The sequence below is a fragment of the Oncorhynchus mykiss genome, chromosome 25 (genome assembly GCF_057628025.1).
Source record: "Oncorhynchus mykiss isolate SJ-2025 chromosome 25, ASM5762802v1, whole genome shotgun sequence".
In the NCBI taxonomy this organism is placed as follows: domain Eukaryota; kingdom Metazoa; phylum Chordata; class Actinopteri; order Salmoniformes; family Salmonidae; genus Oncorhynchus; species Oncorhynchus mykiss.
In genome coordinates this window covers 39,992,824-40,016,211 of record NC_143046.1, presented here as the reverse complement: position 1 = coordinate 40,016,211, position 23,388 = coordinate 39,992,824, and the positions used below count along the sequence as shown (strand labels likewise).

Sequence of the window (23,388 nt, the reverse complement as noted above, 5' to 3'; positions counted from 1 at the left end):
TACTTTATAGTTACTTTTGTGACCAACACATTTACACAGGCAGCCCACTTCTGATCTTTTTCTATTACTTGGTATTTTGACCAATCAGATCAGCTCTTTTGCCCATAATTGGGCAAAAGATCAGAATTGGGCTGCCTGTCTAAACGCACTCATATTCCCTTAGGCACACAACGGCTAATTTGACTGGTGAAGTGAGTTGTTATCCAGGGGCACCACCTGGTGGTGAAGGCTATAGCATGTCACTGGAAATGACCATGCACTAGAACAAGTCAAACAAGGCAGGTGAAGAATTTACTGTAACTGGTCTCCAACCCCATTCAAAATGGTATGTATTTAATGGAAGGCAAATAAGTCTAATTATAACCAGTTAAATTCAATGAAATATATTATTTGGGGGTAGGGGTGGGCAGGCATTAAATCAGGATTTCGACAGTGGTGAAACTGCTACAAATCCATAATCCCCAAAATGTGTTGCTTTTCTATGATTGTTTTCAGCAGATGTGCATTAGATTTCCACTGTTTAAAGTACCAAGGTTACGGTGATGTTGTAGTATCTTGATTGTCTCTCACATATAATTAAATCAGATTATGATTCATATGGAGTTTTATTCAAATTGAGACCGAGGAATAAAACCACATCAAAAGACACAAAAATACAAACAATTTGTTATGAGATACTGATAATAGTTCTTAGAGGGAACATCTTCAACCAAGCATTCATTCCCTCTTTCTCCCTGTGACTCATTTTAACCCCCCCGACCTGCCCTATCACCATCTCTCCCAACTATCCCGCTCAACTAGCCCTCCCTCCCTCTTTCTCCCTGTGACTCATTTTAACCCCCCCGACCTGCCCTATCACCATCTCTCCCAACCATCCCACTCAACTAGCCCTCCCTCCCGCTCTCCCTGTGACTCATTTTAACCCTCCCTCCCGCTCTCTCATTGTCTATCTCTCCCTCCCTCTCCTCTATTGCGTGGGTAGTGTCTGTGTCTTGCCTCCCACAGTAGTGAGCTGCATCAGACTGCCCGATGCTGGACGATCTGCACCAGTGGCCCAATTGAAGAACGTTCTGGAAGACAGAAAAATAAGACTGAGAAAATAAGAAAATTAAGAGGATGAGACTATGGAGATAGTGTTGGCTAATGTTTAACTATATAAAATAAAAAGTGTTAAACAAAACAATATGTATTTTATACTTGAGATTCCTCAAAGTAGCCACCCTTCGCCTTGATGACAGCTTTGCACACTCTTGGCATTCTATTAACCAGCATCATGAGGTAGTCGCCTGGAATGCATTTCAATTAACAGGTGTGCCTTGTTAAAAAGTTAATTTGCCGAATTTCTATCCTTCTTAATGCGTTTGAGCCAATTAGTTGTGTTGTGATAAGGTAGGGTTGGTATACAGAAGATTTGGTAAAAGACCAAGTCCATATTATGGAAAGAATAGCTCAAACAAGCAAAGAGAAACGGCAGTCCATCATTACTTTTAAGACATGAAGGTCAGTCAATGTGGAACATTTCATGAACTTTAAAAGTTTCTTCAAGTGCAGTCGAAAAAAACATTAATGTGCTTTGATGAAACTGGCTCTCATGGGGACTCCACAGGAAAGGAAGACCCAGAGTTACCTCTGCTGCAGAGGATAAGTTCATTCGAGTTACCAGCCTCAGAAATTGCTGCTCAAACAAATGCTTTACCGAGTTTAAGTAACAGACACATCTCACCATCAACTGTTGAGAGGAGACTGCGTGAATCAGGCCTTTGTGGTAATTTGCTGCAAAGAAAACACTACTAAAGGACACCAATAATAAAGAAGAGACTTGCTTGGGCCAAGAAACACAAGCAATGGACATTAGACTTGTGGAAATCTGTAATTTGGTCTGATGAGTCCACATTTGAGATTTTTCACTCCAACCGCCGTGTCTTTGTGAGACGTAGAGTAGGTGAATGGATGATCTCCGCATGTGTGATTCCCACCGTAAAGCATGGAGGAGGTGGTGTGATGGTGCTTTGCTGGTGATTTATTTAAAATTCAAAGCACACTCCACACCACCTCCTCCATGCTTCACGGTGGGAATCACACATGCGGAGATCATCCATTCACCTACTCTACGTCTCACAAAGACACGGCGGTTGGCTATCACAGCATTCTGAGGCAATACACCATTCCATCTGGTTTGCGGTTAGTGGGACTATCATTTGTTTTTCAACAGGACAATGACCCAACACACCTACAGGCTGTGTAAGGGCTATTTGACCAAGAAGGAGAGTAATGGAGTGCTGCATCAGATGAGCTGGCCTCCACAATCACCCAACCTTAACCCGGTTGAGATGGTTTGGGATGAGTTTGACCGCAGAGTGATGGAAAAGCAGCCGACAAGTGCTCAGCATATGTGGGAACTCCTTCAAGACTGTTGGAAAAGCATTCCAGGTGAAGCTGGTTGAGAGAATGCCAAGAGTGTGCAAAGCTGTCATGAAGGCAAAGGGTGGCTAATTTGAAGAATTGATTTGTTTAACACTTTTTTGGTTACTACAGGATTCCATGTGTCATTTCATAGTTTTGATGTCTTCAATATTATTCCACAATGTAGAAAATATAACAATGAAGAAAAACCCTTGAATGAGTAGGTGTGTCCAAACTTTTGACTGGAACTGTAGATACAGTATCTCTCTGTGCCTCTTAGTGTGTTTTGAGTTATCCTGTTAGCCAATTACCTATTTCAACAACAAATGATCATGAGCTAGCCTATTCCAGTGATGTAGTCAAGTCACTAAACCTCGAGTCCGAGTTGAGTCCTAAGTCCCTTATGTTCGAGGAAGAGTCCTAGTCAGAGTCTTTATACTCGAGTCACGAGTTCCTTGTTAGTGCTAAAAGTGAGACCTACTGTATTGAACATTGGTAAGGCTAGGAGCTACAGTAGCTATTCAACATGTGCCGTTGTAGCTAGCATGTTGAATTATGCAATGGAGAGAGACTTAAGAAAATTACATTTTATTTGTCACATGCCGTGAATACAACAGGTGAAATGCTTACTTACAAGCTCTTTAATTAAAAAAAAAAACAATACAGTGCCTTGCGAAAGTATTCGGCCCCCTTGAACTTTGCGACCTTTTGCCACATTTCAGGCTTCAAACATAAAGATATAAAACTGTATTTTTTTGTGAAGAATCAACAACAAGTGGGACACAATCATGAAGTGGAACGACATTTATTGGATATTCCAAACTTTTTTAACAAATCAAAAACTGAAAAATTGGGCTTGCAAAATTATTCAGCCCCCTTAAGTTAATACTTTGTAGTAAATATTTTTGTATCCAAATCCGGCTTTAAACTTCTTCACAACAGTATCTCGGACCTGCCTGGTGTGTTCCTTGTTCTTCATGATGCTCTCTGCGCTTTTAACGGACCTCTGAGACTATCACAGTGCAGGTGCATTTATACGGAGACTTGATTACACACAGGTATTTATCATCATTAGTCATTTAGGTCAACATTGGATCATTCAGAGATCCTCACTGAACTTCTGGAGAGAGTTTGCTGCACTGAAAGTAAAGGGGCTGAATAATTTTGCACGCCCAATTTTTCAGTTTTTGATTTGTTAAAAAAGTTTGAAATATCCAATAAATGTCGTTCCACTTCATGATTGTGTCCCACGTGTTGTTGATTCTTCACAAAAAAAATACAGTTTTATATCTTTATGTTTGAAGCCTGAAATGTAGCAAAAGGTCGCAAAGTTCAAGGGGGCCGAATACTTTCGCAAGGCACTGTATATATATATATATATATATATATATATATATATATATATATATATATTTTTTTTTAATTAAAACTTATAAATTAAAGTATGAATTTTTTAAAATAAAATAACAATAACAAGGCTATACAGTGCATTCGGAAAGTATTCAGACCCCTTGACTTTTTCCACATTTTGTTAGGTTACAGCCTTATTCGAAAATGTTTTAAATAGTTTTTTCTACCTCAATCAACACACAATACCCCATAATGACAAACCAAAAACAGATTTTTAGAAAATGTTGCTAATTTATTAAAAATAAAAACCTGACATTTACATAAGTATTCAGACCCTTTACTCAGTACTTTGTTGAAGCACCTTTGGCTGCGATTACAGCCTTGAGTCTTCCTGGGTATGACGCTACAAGCTTGGAACACCTGTATTTGGGGAGTGGCTCTCATTCTGCTCTGCAAATCTCCTGATGCTCTGCCAGGTTGGATGGGGAGAGTTGCTGCACAGCTATTTTCAGGTCTCTCCAGAGATATCTGGGCTCTGGCTGGGCCACTGAAGGACATTCAGAGACTTGTCCCCAAGCCACTCCTGCATCGCCTTGTCTGTGTGCTTAGTGTCATTGTCCTGTTGGAAGGTGAACCTTTGTCCCAGTCTGAGGTCCTGAGTGCTCTGGAGCAGGTTTCCATCAAGGATCTTTCTGTACTTTGCTCCGTTCATCTTTGCCTTGATACTGACTAGTCTCCAAGTCCCTGCCGCTGAACAACATCCCCACAGCATGATGGTGCCACCACCATGCTTCACCGTAGGGATGGTGCCAGGCTTCCACCAGATGTGACGCTTGGCATTCAAGCCAAAGAGTTCAATCTTGATTTCATCAGACCAGAGGATTTTGTTTATCATGGTCTGAGAGTCTTTAGGTGTCTTTTGGCAAACTCCAAGTGGGCCGTCATGTGTCTTTTACTGAGGAGTGGCTTCCGTCTTGCCACTCTACCATTAAGGCCTGATTGGTGGAGTGCTGCAGAGATGGTTGTCCTTCTGGAAGGTTCTCCCATCTCCACAGAGGAACTCTAAAGTTCTGTCAGAGTGAACATCAGGTTCTTAATCACCTCCCTGACAAAGGCCCTTCTCCACCGATTGCTCAGTTTTGCCGGGCGGCCAGCTCTAGTAAGAGTCTTGGTGGTTCTAAACTTTTTCCATTTAAGAATGGAGGCCACTGTGTGCTTGGGGACCTTCAATGCTGCAGACATTTTTTGCTACCCTTCCCAGATCTGTGCCTCGACACAATCCTATCTCAGAGCTCTACGGACAATTCCTAAGACCTCATGGCTTGGTTTTTGCTCTGACATGCCTTGTCAACTGTGGGACATCATATAGGACAGGTGGGTGCCTTTCAAATCATGTCCAATCAATTGAATTGACCACAGCTGGACTCCAAGTTGTCGAAACATCTCAAGGATGATCAATGGAAACAGGATGCACCTGAGCTCAATTTCGAGTGTCATAGCAAAGGGTATGAATACTTATGTAAATAAGGTGTTTTTTTTAATATATTTTTTTATACATTTGCAAACATAAAAAAAAAAACGTTTTCACTTTTTTGTTATCAAATCAAAGTTTATTTGTCACGTGCACCGAATACAACAGGTGTAGGTAGACCTTACAGTGAACTCTTACTTACAGGCTCTAATCAATAGTGTGAAAAAAGGTATTCGTGTGTGTGTGTAGGTAAGTAAAGGAAGAAAACAATAAAAATACATTTGAAAACAGTAGCAAGGCTATATACATATACAGACGGTTAGTCAGGCTTATTGAGGTAGTATGTACATGTAGGTATGGTTAAAGTGACTATGCATATATGATGAACAGAGAATAGCAGTAGCTTAAAAAGAGGGGTTGGCGGGTGGTGGGACACAATGCAGATCGCCCCGGTTAACCAATGTGCGGGGGCACTGGTTGGTCGGGCCAATTGAGGTAGTATGTACATTAATGTATAGTTTAAGTGACTATACATAAATGATAAACAGAGATTAGCGGCAGCGTAAAAGAGGCGTTGGGGGAAGGCACACAATGCAAATAGTCCGGGTAACCATTTGGTTACCTGTTCAGGAGTCTTATGGCTTGGGGGTAAAAACTGTTGAGAAACCTTTTTGTCCTAGACTTGGCACTCCGGTACTGCTTGCCATTCAGTAGTAGAGAGAACAGTCTGACTGGGGTGGCCGGGGTCTTTGACAATTTTTAGGCCCTTCCTCTGACACCGCCTGGTGTAGAGGTCCTGGATGGCAGGAAGCTTTACCCCAGTGATGTACTGAGCCGTACGCACTACCCTCAAGTGCCTTGCGGTCGGAGGCCGAGCAATTGCCGTACCTGGCAGTGATGCAACCGGTCAGGATGTTCTCGATGTTGCAGCTGTAGAGCCTTTTGAGGATCTCAAGACCCATGCCAAATCTTTTTAGTTTCCTGAGGTGGAATAGGCTTTGCTGTGCCCTCTTCACGACTGTCTCGGTGTGTTTAGACCATTCTAGTTGGTTGTTTATGTGGACACCAAGGAACTTGAAGCTCTCAACCTGCTCCACTACAGCCCGTTGATGAGAATGGGGGCATGCTTGGTGCTCCTTTTCCTGTAGTCCACAATCATCTCCTTAGTCTTGGTTACGTTGAGGGATAGGTTGTTATTCTGGCACCACCCGGCCAGGTCTCTGACCTCCTCCCTATAGGCTGTCTCGTCGTTGTCGGTGATCAGGCCTACCACTGTTGTGTCGTCTGCAAACATAATGGTGGTGTTGGAGTCGTGCCAGGCCATGCAGTCGTGGGTGAACAGGGAGTACAGGAGGGGAGTGAGCACGCATCCCTGGGGAGCTCCAGTGTTGCGGATCAGCGTGGCAGATGTGTTGCTACCTACCCTCACCACCTGGGGGTGGCCCGTCAGGAAGTCCAGGATCCAGTTGTAGAGGGAGGTGTTTAGTCCCAGGTTCCTTAGCTTAGTGATGAGCTTTGAGGGTACTATGGTGTTGAATGCTGAGCTGTAGTCAATGAATAGCATTCTCACATGGGTGTTCCTTTTGTCCAAGTAGGAAAGGGCAGTGTAGAGTGCAATTGAGATTGCATCATCTGTGGATCTGTTTGGGCGGTATGCAAATTGGAGTGGGTCTAGGGTTTCTGGGATAATGGTGTTTATGTGAGCCATTACCAACCTTTCAAAGCACTTCATGGCTAGACGTGAGTGCTACGGGTCTGTAGTCATTTAGGCAGGTTGCCTTTGTGTTCTTGGGCACAGGGACTATGGTGGTCTGCTTGAAACATGTTGGTATTACAGACTCAATCAGGGACATGTTGAAAATGTCAGTGAAGACACCTGCCCGGAGCACATGTCTTGGTAATCCGTCTGGCCCCGCAGGCTTGGGGATGTTGACCTGTTTGAAGGTCTTACTCAAGGCTACGGAGAGCGTGATCACACAGTCGTCCGGAACAGCTGGTGCTCTCATGCATGCTTCAGTGTTGTTTGCCTCGAAGCAAGCATAGAAGTTATTTAGCTCGTCTGGTAGGCTCGTGTCACTGGGCAGCTCGCGGCTGTGCTTCACTTTGTAGTCTGTAATAGTTTGCAAGCCCTGACACAGACGAGCGTCAGAGCTGGTGTAGTATGATTCAATCTTTGGCCTGTAATGACGCTTTTCCTGTTTGATTGTTCTTCGCAGGGCATAGTGGGATTTCTTGTATGCTTCCGGATTAGAGTCCTGCACCTTGAAAGCGGCAGCTCTGCCCTTTAGCTCAGTGCGCATGTTGGCTGTAAACCATGGCTTCTGGTTGGGGTATGTACACACAGTCACTGTGGGGACAACATCTTCGATTCACTTATTGATAAAGCCAGTGACTGATGTGGTGTATTCCTCAATGTCATCAGAAGAATCCCGGAACATGTTCCAGTTTGTGATAGCAAAACAGTCCTGTAGTTTATTCATCTGCTTCATCTGACCACTTTTTTATAGACCGAGTCACTGGTGCATCCTGCTTTAATTTTTGCTTGTAAGCAGGAATCAGGAGGATAGAGTTGTGGTTGGATTTACGAAATGGAGGGCGAGGGAGAGCTTTGTACGCGTCTCTGTGTGTGGAGTACAGGTGATCTAGAATTTTTTCCCTCTAGTTGCACATTTAACATGTTGATAGAGATTTGGTAGAACTGATTTAAGTTTCCCTGCATTAAAGTCTCTAGCCACTAGGAGCGCTGCCTCTGGGTGAGTGGTTTCCTGTTTGCTTATTTCCTTATACAGCTGACTGAGTGCGGTCTTAGTGCCAGCATCTGTTTGTGGTGGTAAATAAACAGCCACGAAAAGTATAGCTGAGAACTCTTTAGGCAAGTAGTGTGGCCTGCAATTTATCACAATATACTTCAGGCGAGCAAAATCTAGAGACTTCCTTAGATTTCGTGCACCAGCTGTTGTTTACAAATATGCACAGACCGCCCCCCCCTTGTCTTACCGGAGTGTGCTGTTCTATCTTGCCGGTGCAGCGTATATCCCGCTAGCTGAATATCCATGTCGTCATTCAGCCACGATTCCGTGAAACATAGGATATTACAGTTTTTGATGTCCCGTTGGTAGGATATTTGTCGTCGTACCTCGTCTAATTTATTGTCCAATGATTGCACGTTGGTGAGTAATATTGACATAACGGCAGCTTTCCTACTCGCTTTCTGCGGGTCCTGACGAGGCATCCGGCTCTTTGACCTCTGTACCTGCGTCGCTTCCTCTTGCGAATAACTGGGAAGTTGGCCCTGCCGGGTGTTTGGAGAATATCATGCGAATCTTGCTTGTTGTTGAAAAAACTCTTTGTCTAATCCGAGGTGAGTGATCACTGTCCTGATTTCCAGAAGCTCTTTTCTGACGTAAAATACGGTTGCAGAAACCTTATGTACAAAATAAGTTACAAATAAAGTGAAAACCCCCCACATAATAGCACAATTGGTTGGGCGTCCGTAAAACTGCTGCCATTTCTTCCGATGCCTATCTGGAGAGCTATGGGCTATTGTGTGCAGATTACTGAGAATATATATTTTTGAATCCATTTCGAACAACGCTGTAATGTAACAAAATGTGGAAAAAGTCAAGGGGTCTGAATACTTTCCGAAGGTACTGTATACAGGGGGTACCGGTACCGAGTCAATGTGCAGGGATACAGGTTAGTCGAGGTAATTGAGGTAATATGCCCATGTCGGTAAGGGTAAAGTGACTATGCGTAGATAATAATCAGTGAGCACCAGCTGTTTCTGACAACAATGTCACCAATAGTCAAGTCTGAGTCCAAGTCGTGCCTGGCCATGCAGTCATGAGAGAACAGGGAGTACAGTCCGAGTCATCACTGGTTGAGTCAGAAAAAAAAATTGTAACTTGAGTCCGAGTCAAGCCTGAGTCCTGGACTCGAGTACTACAACACTGGCCTATTCACACGTCAGTCAACATTCATACTCCAGTCCATCAAGCGGACATTTGAGAAGCAGCAGAGACTGTATCAAAGGGTTAATTGAATTGCCCTCTCCCATTGCTTCTATTTATACTTCCTGACCCTCATCTGTTTCTACTGTTAATCTGCAGGGTTAATGACATCCAACTATTCTGGGATTATAAAAAATCCCATCTAATCTCTACCATGATACAGAGGAGAGACTGGAGACTCAGCGGTCTGTGTCTAAGGTTACATGAATAGAGGGACACAAACTTTAGAGGCTCCATACGCTAGCTTAGAATAGACCCACAAAAAAAAGTATAGCTCATTGATGTTGGTGTATGTTAATTACAGTATATCGTTAACATTGCATATACAACACATTTGGGAAAATCCTGAAAAGAGGATATGTAAGTAGTCGAAGCCAAAAGTATCCAAGTAATTTAAGATTGGAGATAATTAGTTAATTGATATGTCCATCAAATTCATATTATTTTTTTTATCACATAACAGTATTATTCAAACCAGACATTTGGCTCTACATATCTTTTGGCAAGGTGTTGATTTTAACAATATAATTGAGTAGGCTATTTTCCAGCATTGCCATCTTCTGGCGAAATATTGGTATACACCAATTCCCTTAAAAATAAAAAGATTGTCTAGAATTATAGTCATATACTGATCAAGAGATGCATGTTCTTAACCCTGGAATACATCGAATGATGGCCTTAAAGCATAAATATACTGTACATTTCAATTCTAAGTTTGAGATCAACTAAATTTCAGATAAAACAAACAGTAACGTAAACAACCCATCATCCGCCACATCACACTCACTCTGAAATGTACTCCAGCGGTGTCCAGGAACCAAAGTCTGCATCAGGCATGAACTTCCTGTTCATCGGCGTATCCAAGGTTACCCTGTGTAATTAAGTCACATGACAGTGATCTGGCAGTGGTGGGAACTGACCCGAGGCCTGAGGATCTGGCCCTGGACTGAATGTAACAGCCCCATGTAAGCCCCTTGTCTACATATTAAAACGCATTAGCAGAGCTAAAGCGTAGAGATGATATCTCTGTTGATTTATTTACTGCCAGCAAGCATCCAACAACCTCTGATTTCACTGTTATATTTTGAGATGAGCAAGAGAATTGCTACATAAACATTTACACACGTTGAAATATGATTTTAGATATCTATTGTATTAGTTGCATGTTTGAATGTGCACAGTTGCAGTCTACAGTCTTTCTTGTGTGTGTGCACAGTTGCAGTCTACGGTCTATTCAATCTGCACAGTTGCAGTGAGCAAAGCAACCCTCATCCTATACGTATTGGTAGTGCAGAAGAACTGCAAGTCATGGGGGTAATGCTAACCATATGTGACAGCTATTAGTAGCCTGGCAGGTGGCCTCAGCCCAACCTCATGTAATTGGAATGTACCATAACAGAGCCCTGAGAATATTGACAATAAAACTCAGATACAGGCTTCTCATCGTGACATTGCAAAAAAAGTGCTTTACATGCATCAGTTAATCAATGAAACTGTGTAAACAGATGAGGTGAATACAAGAGCGACTGAGCGAGTCTTCTTCCTTTAGGACAGGCAACCCTTTTCGATCCTCCCAGACATTGAGGCCAACTACACCTACAACTGTGATGAAATAAACAATTTCCTTATTTTCATTATTTACCCTTTGACCTCTGTTTCTGCAAATAAATTAAACTCCCAACAACCTTCTAATGAGGGCAGGGTTTTCCTATTCCTAATTAGTAAATAAACTTGGCAGGCGATCAGATGACTCACGGTAGTATGGCTACAGCCACACCTCCAGGGGGCATCCCACTGTCTTCTCCGGCTAGACTCTGACAGAGCTGGTGGACTGCTGCCTTGGCCATGCCATAGCCCACCATGCCTGAGGAGAGAGAGAGAGAGAGGGATGAAGAGAGGGAGGGTGATATAGGAGAGATGGTTGGATAGGTGAGTTGTCATTTATACAAACAGCCAAATCAGATAAGCAGAAAAAAAAACACCAATAAATCTCACCATTATAACAAGGGACATGAAATATACACAATAAGTGTTACAAAGTAATACACAGTACCAGTCAAACGTTTGGACAAACCTACTCATCACAGGGTTTTTCTTTATTTGTACTATTTTCTACATTGTAGAATAGGGAAGACATCAGAACTATGAAATAACACATATGGAATCATGTAGCAACCAAAAACGGTTTAAACAAATCAAAATAATTTTGTATTTGAGATTCTTCAAAGTGCCACCCTTTGCTTTCTTGACAGCTTTGCACACTCTTGGTATTCTCTCAACTAGCTTCATGAGGTAGTCACCTGGAATGCATTTCAATTAACAGGTGTGCCTTGTTAAAAGTTCATTTGTGGAATTTCTTTCCTTCTTAATGCGTTTGAGCCAATCAGTTGTGTTGTGACAAGGTAGGGGTTGTATACAGAAGATAGCCCTATTTGGTAAAAGACCAAGTCCATATTATGACAAGAACAGCTCAAATAAGCAAAGAGAAATGACAGAGTATCATTACTTTAAGACATGAATGTAAGTCAATCCGCCACAGGAAAGAAAACCCCAGAGTTACCTCTGCTGCAGAGGATAAGTTCATTAGAGTTATCAGCCTCATAATTTGCAGCCCAAATAAATGCTTCACAGAGTTCAAGTAACAGACACATCGCAACATCAACTGTTCAGAGGAGACTGCGTGAATCAGGCCTTCGTGGTCAAATGCAAAGAAACCACTCCGAAAGGACACAAAAAAAGAAGAAGAGACTTACTTGGACCAAGAAACACGAGCAATGGACATTAGACCGGTGGAAATCTGTCCTTTTTGGTTCTAACCGCAGAGTCTTTGTGAGGTTCAGTATAAGTGAACGGATGATCTCTGCATGTGTGGTTCCCACCGTGAAGCATGGAGGAGGAAGTGTGATGGTGTGGGGGTGCTTTGCTGGTGACACGGCCAGTGATTTATTTAAAATTCAAGGCACACTTAACCAGCATGTCTACCACAGCATTCTGCAGTGATACGCCAGCACATCTGGTTTGCGCTTCATGGAACTATCATTTGTTTTTCAACAGGACAATGACCCAACACCCCTCCAGGCCGTGTAAGGGCTATTTGACCAAGAAGGAGAGTGATGGAATGCTGCATTAGATGACCTGGCCTCCACAACCACCCGACCTCAACCCAATTGAGATGGTTTGGGATGAATTAGCCCGCAGAGTGAAGGAAAAGCAGCCAACAAGTGCTCAGGATGTGGGAACTCCTTCAAGACTGTTGGAAAAACATTCCTGGTGAAGCTGGTTGAGAGAATACCAAGTGTGCAAAGCTGTCATGAAGGCGGCTAACTTGAAAAATCTCAAATATATATATATATATATATATATATACACTTTTTAGGTTAGTACATGATTCCATGTGTGTTATTTCATAGTTGATGTCTTCACTATTATTCTACAACGTAAAAACAAATGTCAAAACAAAGAAAAACCATGGAATGAGTAGATGTGTCCAAACGTTTGGTACTATATGTGATATTACAAACATAGTATATTTTGAGCTCACCAGCTGAGGAAACTATGATGTAACATACATTCACAACACATTTCCTGTTCATATACTATGGACAAATATTCCAGGTGCTTTTGGATCCCAGACTTTGCCCATTACAGTTGTATTGAGAGATGACTGCTTGTTCCACAAGCATGCTTTTGACTTCCCTTCAATGTTTGTAGCATCTGGAAACAATACGCAGCATTTTCCACTTAGAAACACTTCTTTGAAGAATGTAATATGCTCTCCCCACCCTCATATAAAACAGTGGAGGCATGCCACAGCTACATTTGAAGAATGGACCAATGGGAGAAAGGGGTGGAGAGTTAGCTCTTCCTTAAAATGGTTGTTCTGTACTACTAAAATGAACTGGAACATATTTGAAATGAAATGGAACACATAGTCTTTCGTTGGGGGAGACTGTCGTATTTGATTGCATAGATGTGCTCCAAATTGCGTTAGGATGGTTCATAGGAAGTGTGCTTAGAATCTATTACCCCAAAGAGGATTAACAGACTTGTGTGCTGAATCACCCAAAGTTAAATCAATGTTATTTGACAGTTCAACCTCTCTTTTAAATCTAGGGTGAAGGATAAGGGTCATAGGGTGCTCACATGGTTAACTAACCTCAGTCTTTAACCCCAAATCAACCCATAATCTTTTAGTCCACAATGTAGCTTACTTTTCGTCTGCCTTTGTAAGACTAAGACACCACTGGAACCCAAACTGCCCAAAGGCAGTATATCAATATTGAGAACACAGTAAATCAGACTCATAAGTAGCTGGTAAAGTATTAAAGCTAAAATAAAAGTTTAAATATAAGCACAGATAACCCCTAAACACATGCAATCTTTAAGCACTACTTCTGTCTTCCACTGTCTTGTTTTTTTTTGTCAATAGTACAGAGCATTTGTATTTTGAATAGGCCTAAGGCAATCAATGTTTGATAAGGCACGGGGGAAATGCTTTACCTACATTATAAAATGAAAAGTAGTTTTAAAAGACGTATTTCTAAAACTCACACACTTCACCTAAAGGCAGCTCTGAGCATTACCTGAGGGGAAATACTGTAGAACCTTTTTTAATACAAATAAATACTGGCATACAGATGAGTTAAACGATAGGAACATCCCCAAATAATATTAGACATACCACTGTCAAAATAAACCATCCCCCCTCAGGGAAAACTCTGCAATTTCCTGGCCTTTGTCTAGATTAGCACTAGATGCTACATTGCAATAAGAGAACAGCACAGCACACTCTAACCATGTCCACATGTGAAGAGGCCCAAATTCTGCTGACTCATTCTCCTCCCCAATCTGACAGCCAATGAGAGCGGGAGCTCGGTAGCGACTGCCAATCAGGGATTTTAGGTGCCCTAATGTCATGAGTTGTATTGTTGTCAGGGTCATCATATGGGTAACACACCACACAGGGAATGGCATGGGTGCTTGGTCCTATAGGTACCTTCACATGCACACAGGGTCTAAAATATCAGACAGCATTGTGTGAAAAAACATAGTAGGAAGAATCTCTCTCCTCATAATTGTTCGACGTCGTGAAATATCACTATGTAGATCATATTAAACATGCTACTAATATTTTAGTTCCTACGTCATAGGCTTATTTGTACCCACGGGTTACAGGTTTCACAAAGTGCTTGATGACACAAGCTGCTATTTGTTTTGGCTGCTTAAATCGTGACGACAGTAGATGTATGCCAAAGTCCCTCGGACATCAAAGTCTGAATGAAACGGTGGTCAGAACAGAGGCACAATCTAACAGGCCCAGCATGACAACATTACAAGAGAAAATATAATGCATTTAAATTACAATGCCAGTAGAATATTTTAGAACACCAGAAGAATAGAATACCAGTAGAGGTATGTGGCATCTTACCACTAGTGCCACTCAGTGATGCTTTAGCCCCAGCCAGAGTCAGCAGCCCCCCTTGTTTCAGGTGAACAGCAGCCAGGTGGCTAGAGATGGTAGAGGTCCACACACTCTGCTTCCACATCATGTCTGTGTTTTTGTACAAGTCTAAAACATACATACACAAGAGAACATTTTGTTTGAGGAGCAACATGGTAATAATGAAGGACCATGTGACTAAATAGAACACTATACAATGGCACGAACAAACATCCCCGTTGAGAATTCAGCCTAAGGGGAAATTGGTTTTAAACTATTCATATCAGTGTGTGTTCAAAATTAACTGATGATATCTCAGGGAAATGCTGTTGAACTCTGACCTTTTGAGCTGCAATTTCCTCCTGCCCATCCACCTGCCACACACAAGATGGCATCTACTTTCTGGTCCCCTAGCAACTGTGCCACATCTGCTGTCACCTGCAGCAAAGAAGAAAACCGTCTTATTTGAAAGGGCAAGACTCTGTTTTGCTAATATAACATTTGATTTGAATATATATTTTATCATTTGGAATGTCACCACTTCCCGTGTTTACAATTCGTTGACATCCAGCTGCCACAACGAAGAAATCAATTTAACCTAGCATTTTAAAAATACACATTCAATACGGCAATGAATATAATAGACCCCTATAGACCTATGCAATAGCATAACCATGGAGTACAGTTTCCGATCGTGGCATAGAAATTACGGTATGTATCCAGCGTTTGGCAAATGGAAAGTCAATGATCGTTTCCCTTGATACCGGATCATTCACTAAGCCAAAACTGTCAACATCACAGAGGGAGCAGGTGAAAGCGCGTTCCTCCTACCTGCCCCGCTTGCTCGGTAAATGACTCGGATAACTTCACCAGCACGTTCGCGTTTGCCTCCTCATTGGCAACGATATCGATGCTGGCTACCCACTATTGTTGGAAAAGAAAGAAGCAATTGAAAATAGGATGATGGCATCGAACTATCCTGCAAAGTAGGCTATTTATTCAAAATGCAAGTGATGATATGTTTTCTGAAAGTTCTGGGCTGGCATCGTTCAACGTTAAATGATGACACTTTCATATGGATGAATAGAGACAATACTTACCATAGCATCTACTTAACATGTGGTTATTGCAAATAGACACTGTGGCAAGCAACAGCGCACACTATTTAGTATTTGTATTCTTTATAAAAAAAACAACTATAGTACGCTACTCACCCATCCTTTAGATTTGAAGTGCTGAACAATTTTGCTACCTAGTGCGCCTCTTCCTCCGTAAACGAGTACCCGATTGGCAGCCATGCGTTCTTTACTATAAGCTTTAGCAATGATGATTATTTCACAAAACGCAACAGCTACCACAGACAGAAATATATATATATATATAGGGAGAGAGAACGGGCGAGACAGAAGGAAAAAAAGAAAGAGTTACACCCACCCACAAGATTTAAAGAGACACACTCAGCACATCAAGAGGCGGATCCTCTAGTTCACATATGTCAGAGTCAAGGCCCGCGGGCCACATCCGGCCCGCAAGAAGGTTTTTTACGGCCCCTGGGATGATCTTGATTTATTATTAGAACCGGCCCGCAGCAAGCCGGCAGCCCGCAGATCTTTTACACGCACCAATACTACATTTCCCACAATGCAAAGGTGACGCACCGAGCAGTAGGCTGCTTCATTTCAATATTTATTGGCACAGCAGTCGTCAGCATCACAGTAAAATTAACTTTCAGATACCCATCAAAAATGGCAAAACGGAAGGTGGATACTGAGAACCGGGGGTTTCAAACAAGGTGGGAGTCGGAGTATATGTTCACGAAGGTAGCTGGAAAACCTGTGTGTCTTCTGTGTGGAGAAAGTGTGGCGGTACTGAAAGAGTATAATCTGAGACGACATTATGAAACGAAACACGCGGACAAAAACAAGAATATGGACATGGAACAAAGGCTACAAAAGGCAGAGGAATTAAAACGAGGCCTCAAATCTCGACAGGCTCTGTTCAAAAAAGCCAAATCACAAGGCCAGGCTGCTGTCAAGGCCAGTTTTATTTTGGCAGAAGAGATCGCTAAATCAGCCCGGCCATTTACGGAGGGGGATTTCATCAAAAACTGCATGATTAAAGTTTGTGACGAAGTTTGCCCAGAAAAAAGGCAACTCTTTTTAAATGTGAGTCTGAGCAGAAACACCATTGCCGAGAGAGTAGACCAGTTGTCCATCAATCTAAAAGAGCAGCTTGTGAAAAAGGGAAAAGATTTTATTGCATATTCCTTGGCTGTGGATGAGAGCACCGACATTTCTGACATTGCCCAGTTGTCAATTTTCATCCGCGGAGTGGACTCCAACCTAAGCGTGACAGAGGAGTTTTTGGCTTTACGTCCTATGCATGGCACAACTACGGGGCATGATTTGTATGAAGAGGTGTCAAGATGTGTAAATGAGATGGAGCTGCCTTGGGAAAAACTCGTGGGTTTGACAACCGACGGAGCACCTGCGATGTGTGGACACAGGAGCGGACTGGTGGCGAAGATACGGGAAAAGATGCAAGAGGAAAACGCGACAGGTGAGCTGACAGCTTATCATTGTATCATACACCAGGAAGCGTTGTGCGGTAAAGCCTTGAAAATGGAGCATGTAATGAGCATCATCACGCGCACAGTTAACTTTATCAGAGCCAAAGGTTTGAATCACCGCCAGTTCAAGGCATTTCTGACGGAGTTAGAAACGGAGCATGGTGATTTGCCTTATCACACAGAGGTGCGATGGCTAAGCCAGGGAAAGGTGCTTCAAAGATGTTTCGAGCTTCGTGAGGAGATTTGTCTGTTCTTGGACAGCAAAGGGAAAGACACAACACAACTCCGAGACGAAATGTTTCTGTGTGAAATGGCTTTTCTGTGTGACATTACGAGTCATCTGAATGCAATAAACTTGCAGCTGCAGGGTCGGGATCGTGTCATCTCTGATATGTACAGTACAGTGAAGGCATTTAAAACCAAACTGACTCTGTGGGAGACGCAGATGCGGAAAGAAAATTTGAGCCACTTTCCCAGCTGCCAGACCATGAAAGAGAAGCTCTCTACCAGTGCGTTCCCGAGCACACAGTTGGCTGATAAAATAGGTATGCTTGCCGCTGACTTTCGACGCCGATTTGCTGACTTTGAAGCACAAAAAAGCAGGTTGGAACTGCTCGGTAACCCATTTGCTGTTGACGTGGAAAGCTCACCACCAAACCTCCAAATGGAGTTGATTGACCTCCAATGCAATGATGCACTGAGGGCAAAATATGCGGCAGTGGGTGCTGCGGAGTTCGCCCGTTTCCTCCCCGGCACAATGCCCCAGCTGCGCATCCAGGCTGCTCAAACGTTGTCTATGTTTGGCAGCACATACCTGTGTGAACAACTGTTTTCTTTGATGAACCTGAACAAAACATCACACAGAAGTCGACTTACTGCTGAACACCTCCACTCAATTCTGAGGATTTCTTCAGCTCAGAGCCTTACCCCGAACATTGATGAACTTGTGGAAAAGATGGGACACCACCAAGTATCACCCTCAACCTCAAACAAGTGAACATTACTGTGCAATCACATATTTAGAGTTTTTACTCAGTTCAAGTTTAAAAGTTAAAATTTAATATTTGTTTTCACTGCATGTTACTTCTCCTTAAACAAAGTGTTGTTTTTGATTAATAGATTTTTGCACTTTATTTTTTTGTATTTCAATCCAATTATATTTTAAAAATATTTCAGTTGAGTGGATGATAGAAAATTGCTATTATTGTTTTTTCTTTGAAGTAAATTTAGCCCACTTTTGCTAAAATAGAAAATATAGTCTACTGATGGTGCCTTGAATACCGGTTTCTTTCATTTAATGTTCATGTTATGGGGATATTTATATAAAGGAAATTTGTCTTTTGTGTCTGTTGAAAATTAAAGATTACTGACAGAGCCATAAGAAAATATTGCTTTATTTATCTGATCATATTGTAATATATTTGTTAGGTTTTCAGTAGGTTCAATTAGGTTCACTAGACTATATGCGTCATTTAAAAATTTTTCAATGAACATTCGAACAGTCCGGCCCTCGTCTTGTAGCTGATTTTTTTATTTGGCCCTCCGTCCATTTGACTTTGACACCCCTGCTCTAGTTCAATAGTGTTCTAAATTAGTTAAAGACTGTTCGAAAATTCTGAGTGCATAGGTTACACCATAATGAAAGTCAGTGGAGGGGTTGACACTAATAAGTGCCTTTAAAATGACACATGATTAACATGATTTAATGTAATCAATACTAATCATGAGTATGGGTTAATTGATACCAGGCTCCATCCAACATGCACAAAGAAAGCCACTGCACCGTGACAAACTGTGAAATTGATCATGCGTTTAATCCAGTGGTAAACACACACGATTATGTGTGAACTTATGTATTCAGATAAAAATCAACATACAGTATTTGGATACAGTAGCAGTGAGACAGCAACATCTTATGACACCGGCTTGGCCTGTGTGGGAACACGTCCTAGTCATCCTGAGTACAGCGTGTCGGAATCTGTCACAGCAACACAGCTCATCGTAATGTCATCAAAGGATTTTCATGCTCTGGGATATCCCTCACAGTCAAACATACTAGATGTATCATTGCACGCTGATGGCGTATGGCCTAGCTTCTGCAGTAAATTGCACATCCAAGGAATACACATTTGAATCAACACCAGAAAATGAGGCCGCAAAATTCCAAATGTTTATTCGCATAGACTAGTACTTGATCTCACGTCGCTTTGACCAGGTAATGTCTGTTACGACACATCCAATGATGGTATGAAAGCATTTCCCCATGCATTTTTCTATGATTTGTGCCGTTATTAAATAGCATGTGGTTTTTGTAGGATGCACTATTACGCAAAGTGATGATTATGATGTTGAACACACTGCTCAAAGGGAGTTGATCATTGTAGTTGCACTTCTTGACTTCAGCTATTGTTAGGAGCAGTGGCAGAACTAGAGTTTTATACATGGGGTGGCCCGGGGGTGGCCAAGGCTACTACATAGACCATGACAGAAAATGAGTGTGTAACCCTAACCTGGCATCTAAGGAGCATGAGTGAATACTATGATTGCTGATTAGAGGGAGAAGTGATAACTCACTGAACCCGGAGTTCTTCAATGTGGCAAAAGGGTTACTTCACTAGAATTCTTTAACATACTATGAATAGTCAGTGTCTCTACCTCGGAACTGCAGCTAAATTTCTTTGTCTCTCTCTCTCTCTCTCTCTCTCACACACACGCACACACACACACACACAGTACTCACATACTGGAGAGACTTGGGTCCCTCTGTTTTCATGAATATATAATCTGGGTCTATAAGTGTTGAACATCTAAAATATTTTCAGAAAATTAAGCTCAAGCACCAAGGAGATAAGATAGCATTTGTGTGTTACATAAATTGCACAGTTTATTTACAAAAAGTACATTTACAAAAAAAACACACTGCAATTTGACATACCAGGTATCAAGTAGAAATGGACTTGAAAAATAAAAATAATTTTGGTGTCCATCAATATTACAAACTTACAGTATCATATTTATTCTAATATATATTATGTTAACTAATAGCAAAGATTTTTGGGGGGAATTGGCCTAATCAAGACCAAATTAAATCTGTGTGAGATGATACCCTTTGGATTTATCATTTTAGAATGTCAGTGTACTAGCTAGTACACAGTGCAGATTTTAATCATGACCAGAGGGACTGCCAAAGTGTCAAATTATCCTAGGTAGATTTAAAACAGCATAATTCTGCGGTTCTGGTGAGAACTGGCAAAATGTTTCACAAACTCATCCATGTTGAGGGTGTGTGCCCTCCTTGACTCAACACTGAGAATTCTGAGGTGACTTAACCTGTCATCAACCATTGTTGTCCTAACCTGGGTTTTAAATCAGTTTTATAGCTGAAGCACTGCTCTGAAGCACTGCAACACTCTCGCAAGAAGCACTGGTGTAACAACAGAAATCTTACAAAGTGGAAATAGCACATGGAAGACCTCTTTCTAAGGTTCTAGAAACACAACCAAGTCAAGGAGAGTAGACGGTCTGTCCCTTCCACTTGTCTCTCTCCTATCAAGAAGCCGCTTGGTTTGATGAACCTCGTGTTTGAGGTCCTCTAAATGTGACTCAAAGGTCTGAGCAAAGGCAAACAGAGGCTCCTCATTCAAGAATGTTGTACTCTTTGGGGTGAGAGACTGGACCCTTTGCATTATCTTCCAATTCTTCTATGAAAAAACCGCCTCTGCAGCTCAGCTGTGAGACTGTCGAGCAGCTGATAAAAGAGAGCTCTTTGGAAGCTCTCACCATCACGTTGGTCACTATTTTCATGTCCTACAGGGCTCATCATCAATGAGTCGTGAAATCTTAAGCTTGTTTTGGGCTGTCTTTCACACACTGTTCGTACACTTATTTTGCAGTGCTCTGCAATCTCTTCAACCTCTTTCCATAGTTCTCCATAGTAACCCTCACTTCTGTAGTCCTGTAATGTGTCTGTAAGGGCACCTACTAGATCTACAGCCCTTCCGGGTTGGCATCACCAGGCACTTTACAAAAGGTAACCAAGAGCCCTATGAAATGTAAATCTATCTGAGAAAGAAGGCCCCTTGCCTACACTGATGTATCACCCCTATTTTTCAAGTGTGATATCCTGTAGCACTCTCGGAACTGCTGGAAGCCTGTCCCTCAGATTATGGCATGCCATGTATCTACATGCCCACCTTACATCCGTAAGTCTCTGTAGTTCCCTGGGCTGCTGCTGTGGATACAGCTCTTTCTGAACTGCAAGCCACTTGAGATGAACGTACGAGCCAGATACAAAGTTCTAAAGCTTCTGCAGGAGAGCAAAAAAGGCACTGATTTTACAGCATCGACAAGAACCAAATTCAAACAATGATCATTGCAGTGCACATGAAATGCATATGTTGCACTGTTTTTAATCCGTGCAGACGCACCAGAATGCTTTCCGCTCATGACGGCTGCACCGTCATAGCCTTGCACCACATTAATATTTCTGTCGTCCAGACCATGTTTTTCAAGGCTAACATGTTTTTCAAGGCTGATATCTCTCCCTTTCTTTTCATGTTTAATTGACCCTATGCAAAAATAAGACCGTCTGTGGTTACATCTAAACATCCAATTGCCCACATTTTAGTCCAATCTCAATCTTAATTACAAATCCTCATTATCATAACTGTTCCTTAAAAACAACTACCAGCCTAAATTACTAGTTAGATCATGGCTAGCCCTACTCTGCAGTAAGTAACTTAGCTAGCTACACTTTCTTACACCTTTACGATAGCAAACAGGCTATCTGAAAATTGTGGTAATCTTTTGAGTAACGTCAACAGATTGATAGTAACAATTGTTCGTTTTGAGTTCAAGTACGAAAATCTAACTGAGTAAATGGATTTCCAATTGCTGAAGGTTAACTTTCTGAACAGTGACAGCGGTAGCCTACTAGTTACCCCACATTAGCTAAACATTCGTATACTGTAACTTATGACACTGCACTGTATATGCGTGTATTACTAGCACAGGTGTAAACGTAATGTTAGGCTAAATTGGGAACTGTTCTCTCTTATGTGATTAACTGTCTGTTAATGGAGCCAAAGGTCTAACATGAACTTACACAGCGACTCAACTTTCGTAAAAGTTGTTCAGGAAACCTAAACCCGATGCTTAACCTTAAAACTTACTTCAAATATGATGCTTTCGCCAATCGTGAAAAGAGCTCGTGGAGCTGTGGAAATATTCTCTCTTCTTATTCTTATTCTTCTGTATCTCGCAACCAACATTAATACTCTCTCTTCCTCGTCCTCGATTTGAAAAGGTCCAAATAAATGCTTCTTTCAACAAGAGGTGAAATGAGAAGTCATTCAGCGAATTACATTTTGGGGTGGCACCCCGGACACCCCTCTGGCTCCGCCCCTGGTTTGGAGGCCGGCTTAGCTGGTTTCCCTTCGACCAGACATAATTTATCAAGGTGTCGATGAAGGCCGAATTCACCATTACTATCAATGCTGCTTCCCCGACAGTTATATACCCCAGAATCCACATCTGCTTTGGTTCCTATTATCATGCTCAACGTGCCTCCATCCTTCCTCTCCATCTTATCAAAAGCGCGGGTAACAGTCTATTTCTGCTTTAGCCAAGCCCTGCGTCATCACAACAACTAAAGCACAAACAGACTTCCACCCAGGCTATCATTCATCCAAGTTAAATAGCCTTATGTGGTTGTCAGTAGGCTTAAGTCTGGACACACCGTTAAAGGGTCAATTAAATGGACAATCATTTGATATGACACCACTTCTTCAGTTTGACCACTAGATGTCATCAAAAGACATTGATACAATTATTCCGAATGTAAGCACAATATGGATTTCAGGATCAACAAAGGCAAACAAAAAGTGTTAACTCTCAAGTTAAGAAGATATAAAAATGGCCTCAGGGATCTAATGACTTAATTTAAAAAAAAAAGTGTATAACCTTTTCCAGTTTGATAGCTTTTGTCTTATGCTGACATACTATACATTTACCAAGCATTAGGCCCTACCAGTTTTATAGATTTTATACATTTACTAATAGATAGAAATCTGTCAAGCTAGTTAGGCCTACAGCCCAATGGCCCACGGGTGAATTGACCTCTCATATTGTGAGGTAGGCTGTCGCA

General features: G+C 41.9%; 1 protein-coding gene across 6 annotated transcripts; it reads right to left on the bottom strand.

Moving 5' to 3' along the window:
• Positions 1-586: 586 nt before the first annotated feature.
• On the bottom strand, positions 587-22,570 carry LOC110505140 (dihydropteridine reductase). 6 transcript variants are annotated; one of them, XM_090219819.1, is made up of 7 exons: positions 22,415-22,569; positions 15,506-15,598; positions 15,016-15,112; positions 14,639-14,803; positions 10,990-11,098; positions 10,022-10,105; positions 587-1,070 (listed from the first exon to the last, which is right to left on the bottom strand). In XM_090219819.1, the coding sequence occupies exons 1-7, from the start codon at positions 22,511-22,513 to the stop codon at positions 968-970; spliced, it is 750 nt and encodes a 249-aa protein (XP_090075945.1). In that variant the 5' UTR covers positions 22,514-22,569; the 3' UTR covers positions 587-967. The 6 variants fall into 6 exon arrangements, with proteins under 6 accessions (XP_090075945.1, XP_090075947.1, XP_021439812.1 ...); XM_090219821.1 differs by having other exon boundaries at positions 14,663-14,803; positions 22,415-22,566; XM_021584137.3 differs by lacking the exon at positions 22,415-22,569 and adding an exon at positions 15,889-16,154 and having other exon boundaries at positions 14,663-14,803.
• Positions 22,571-23,388: the final 818 nt, after the last annotated feature.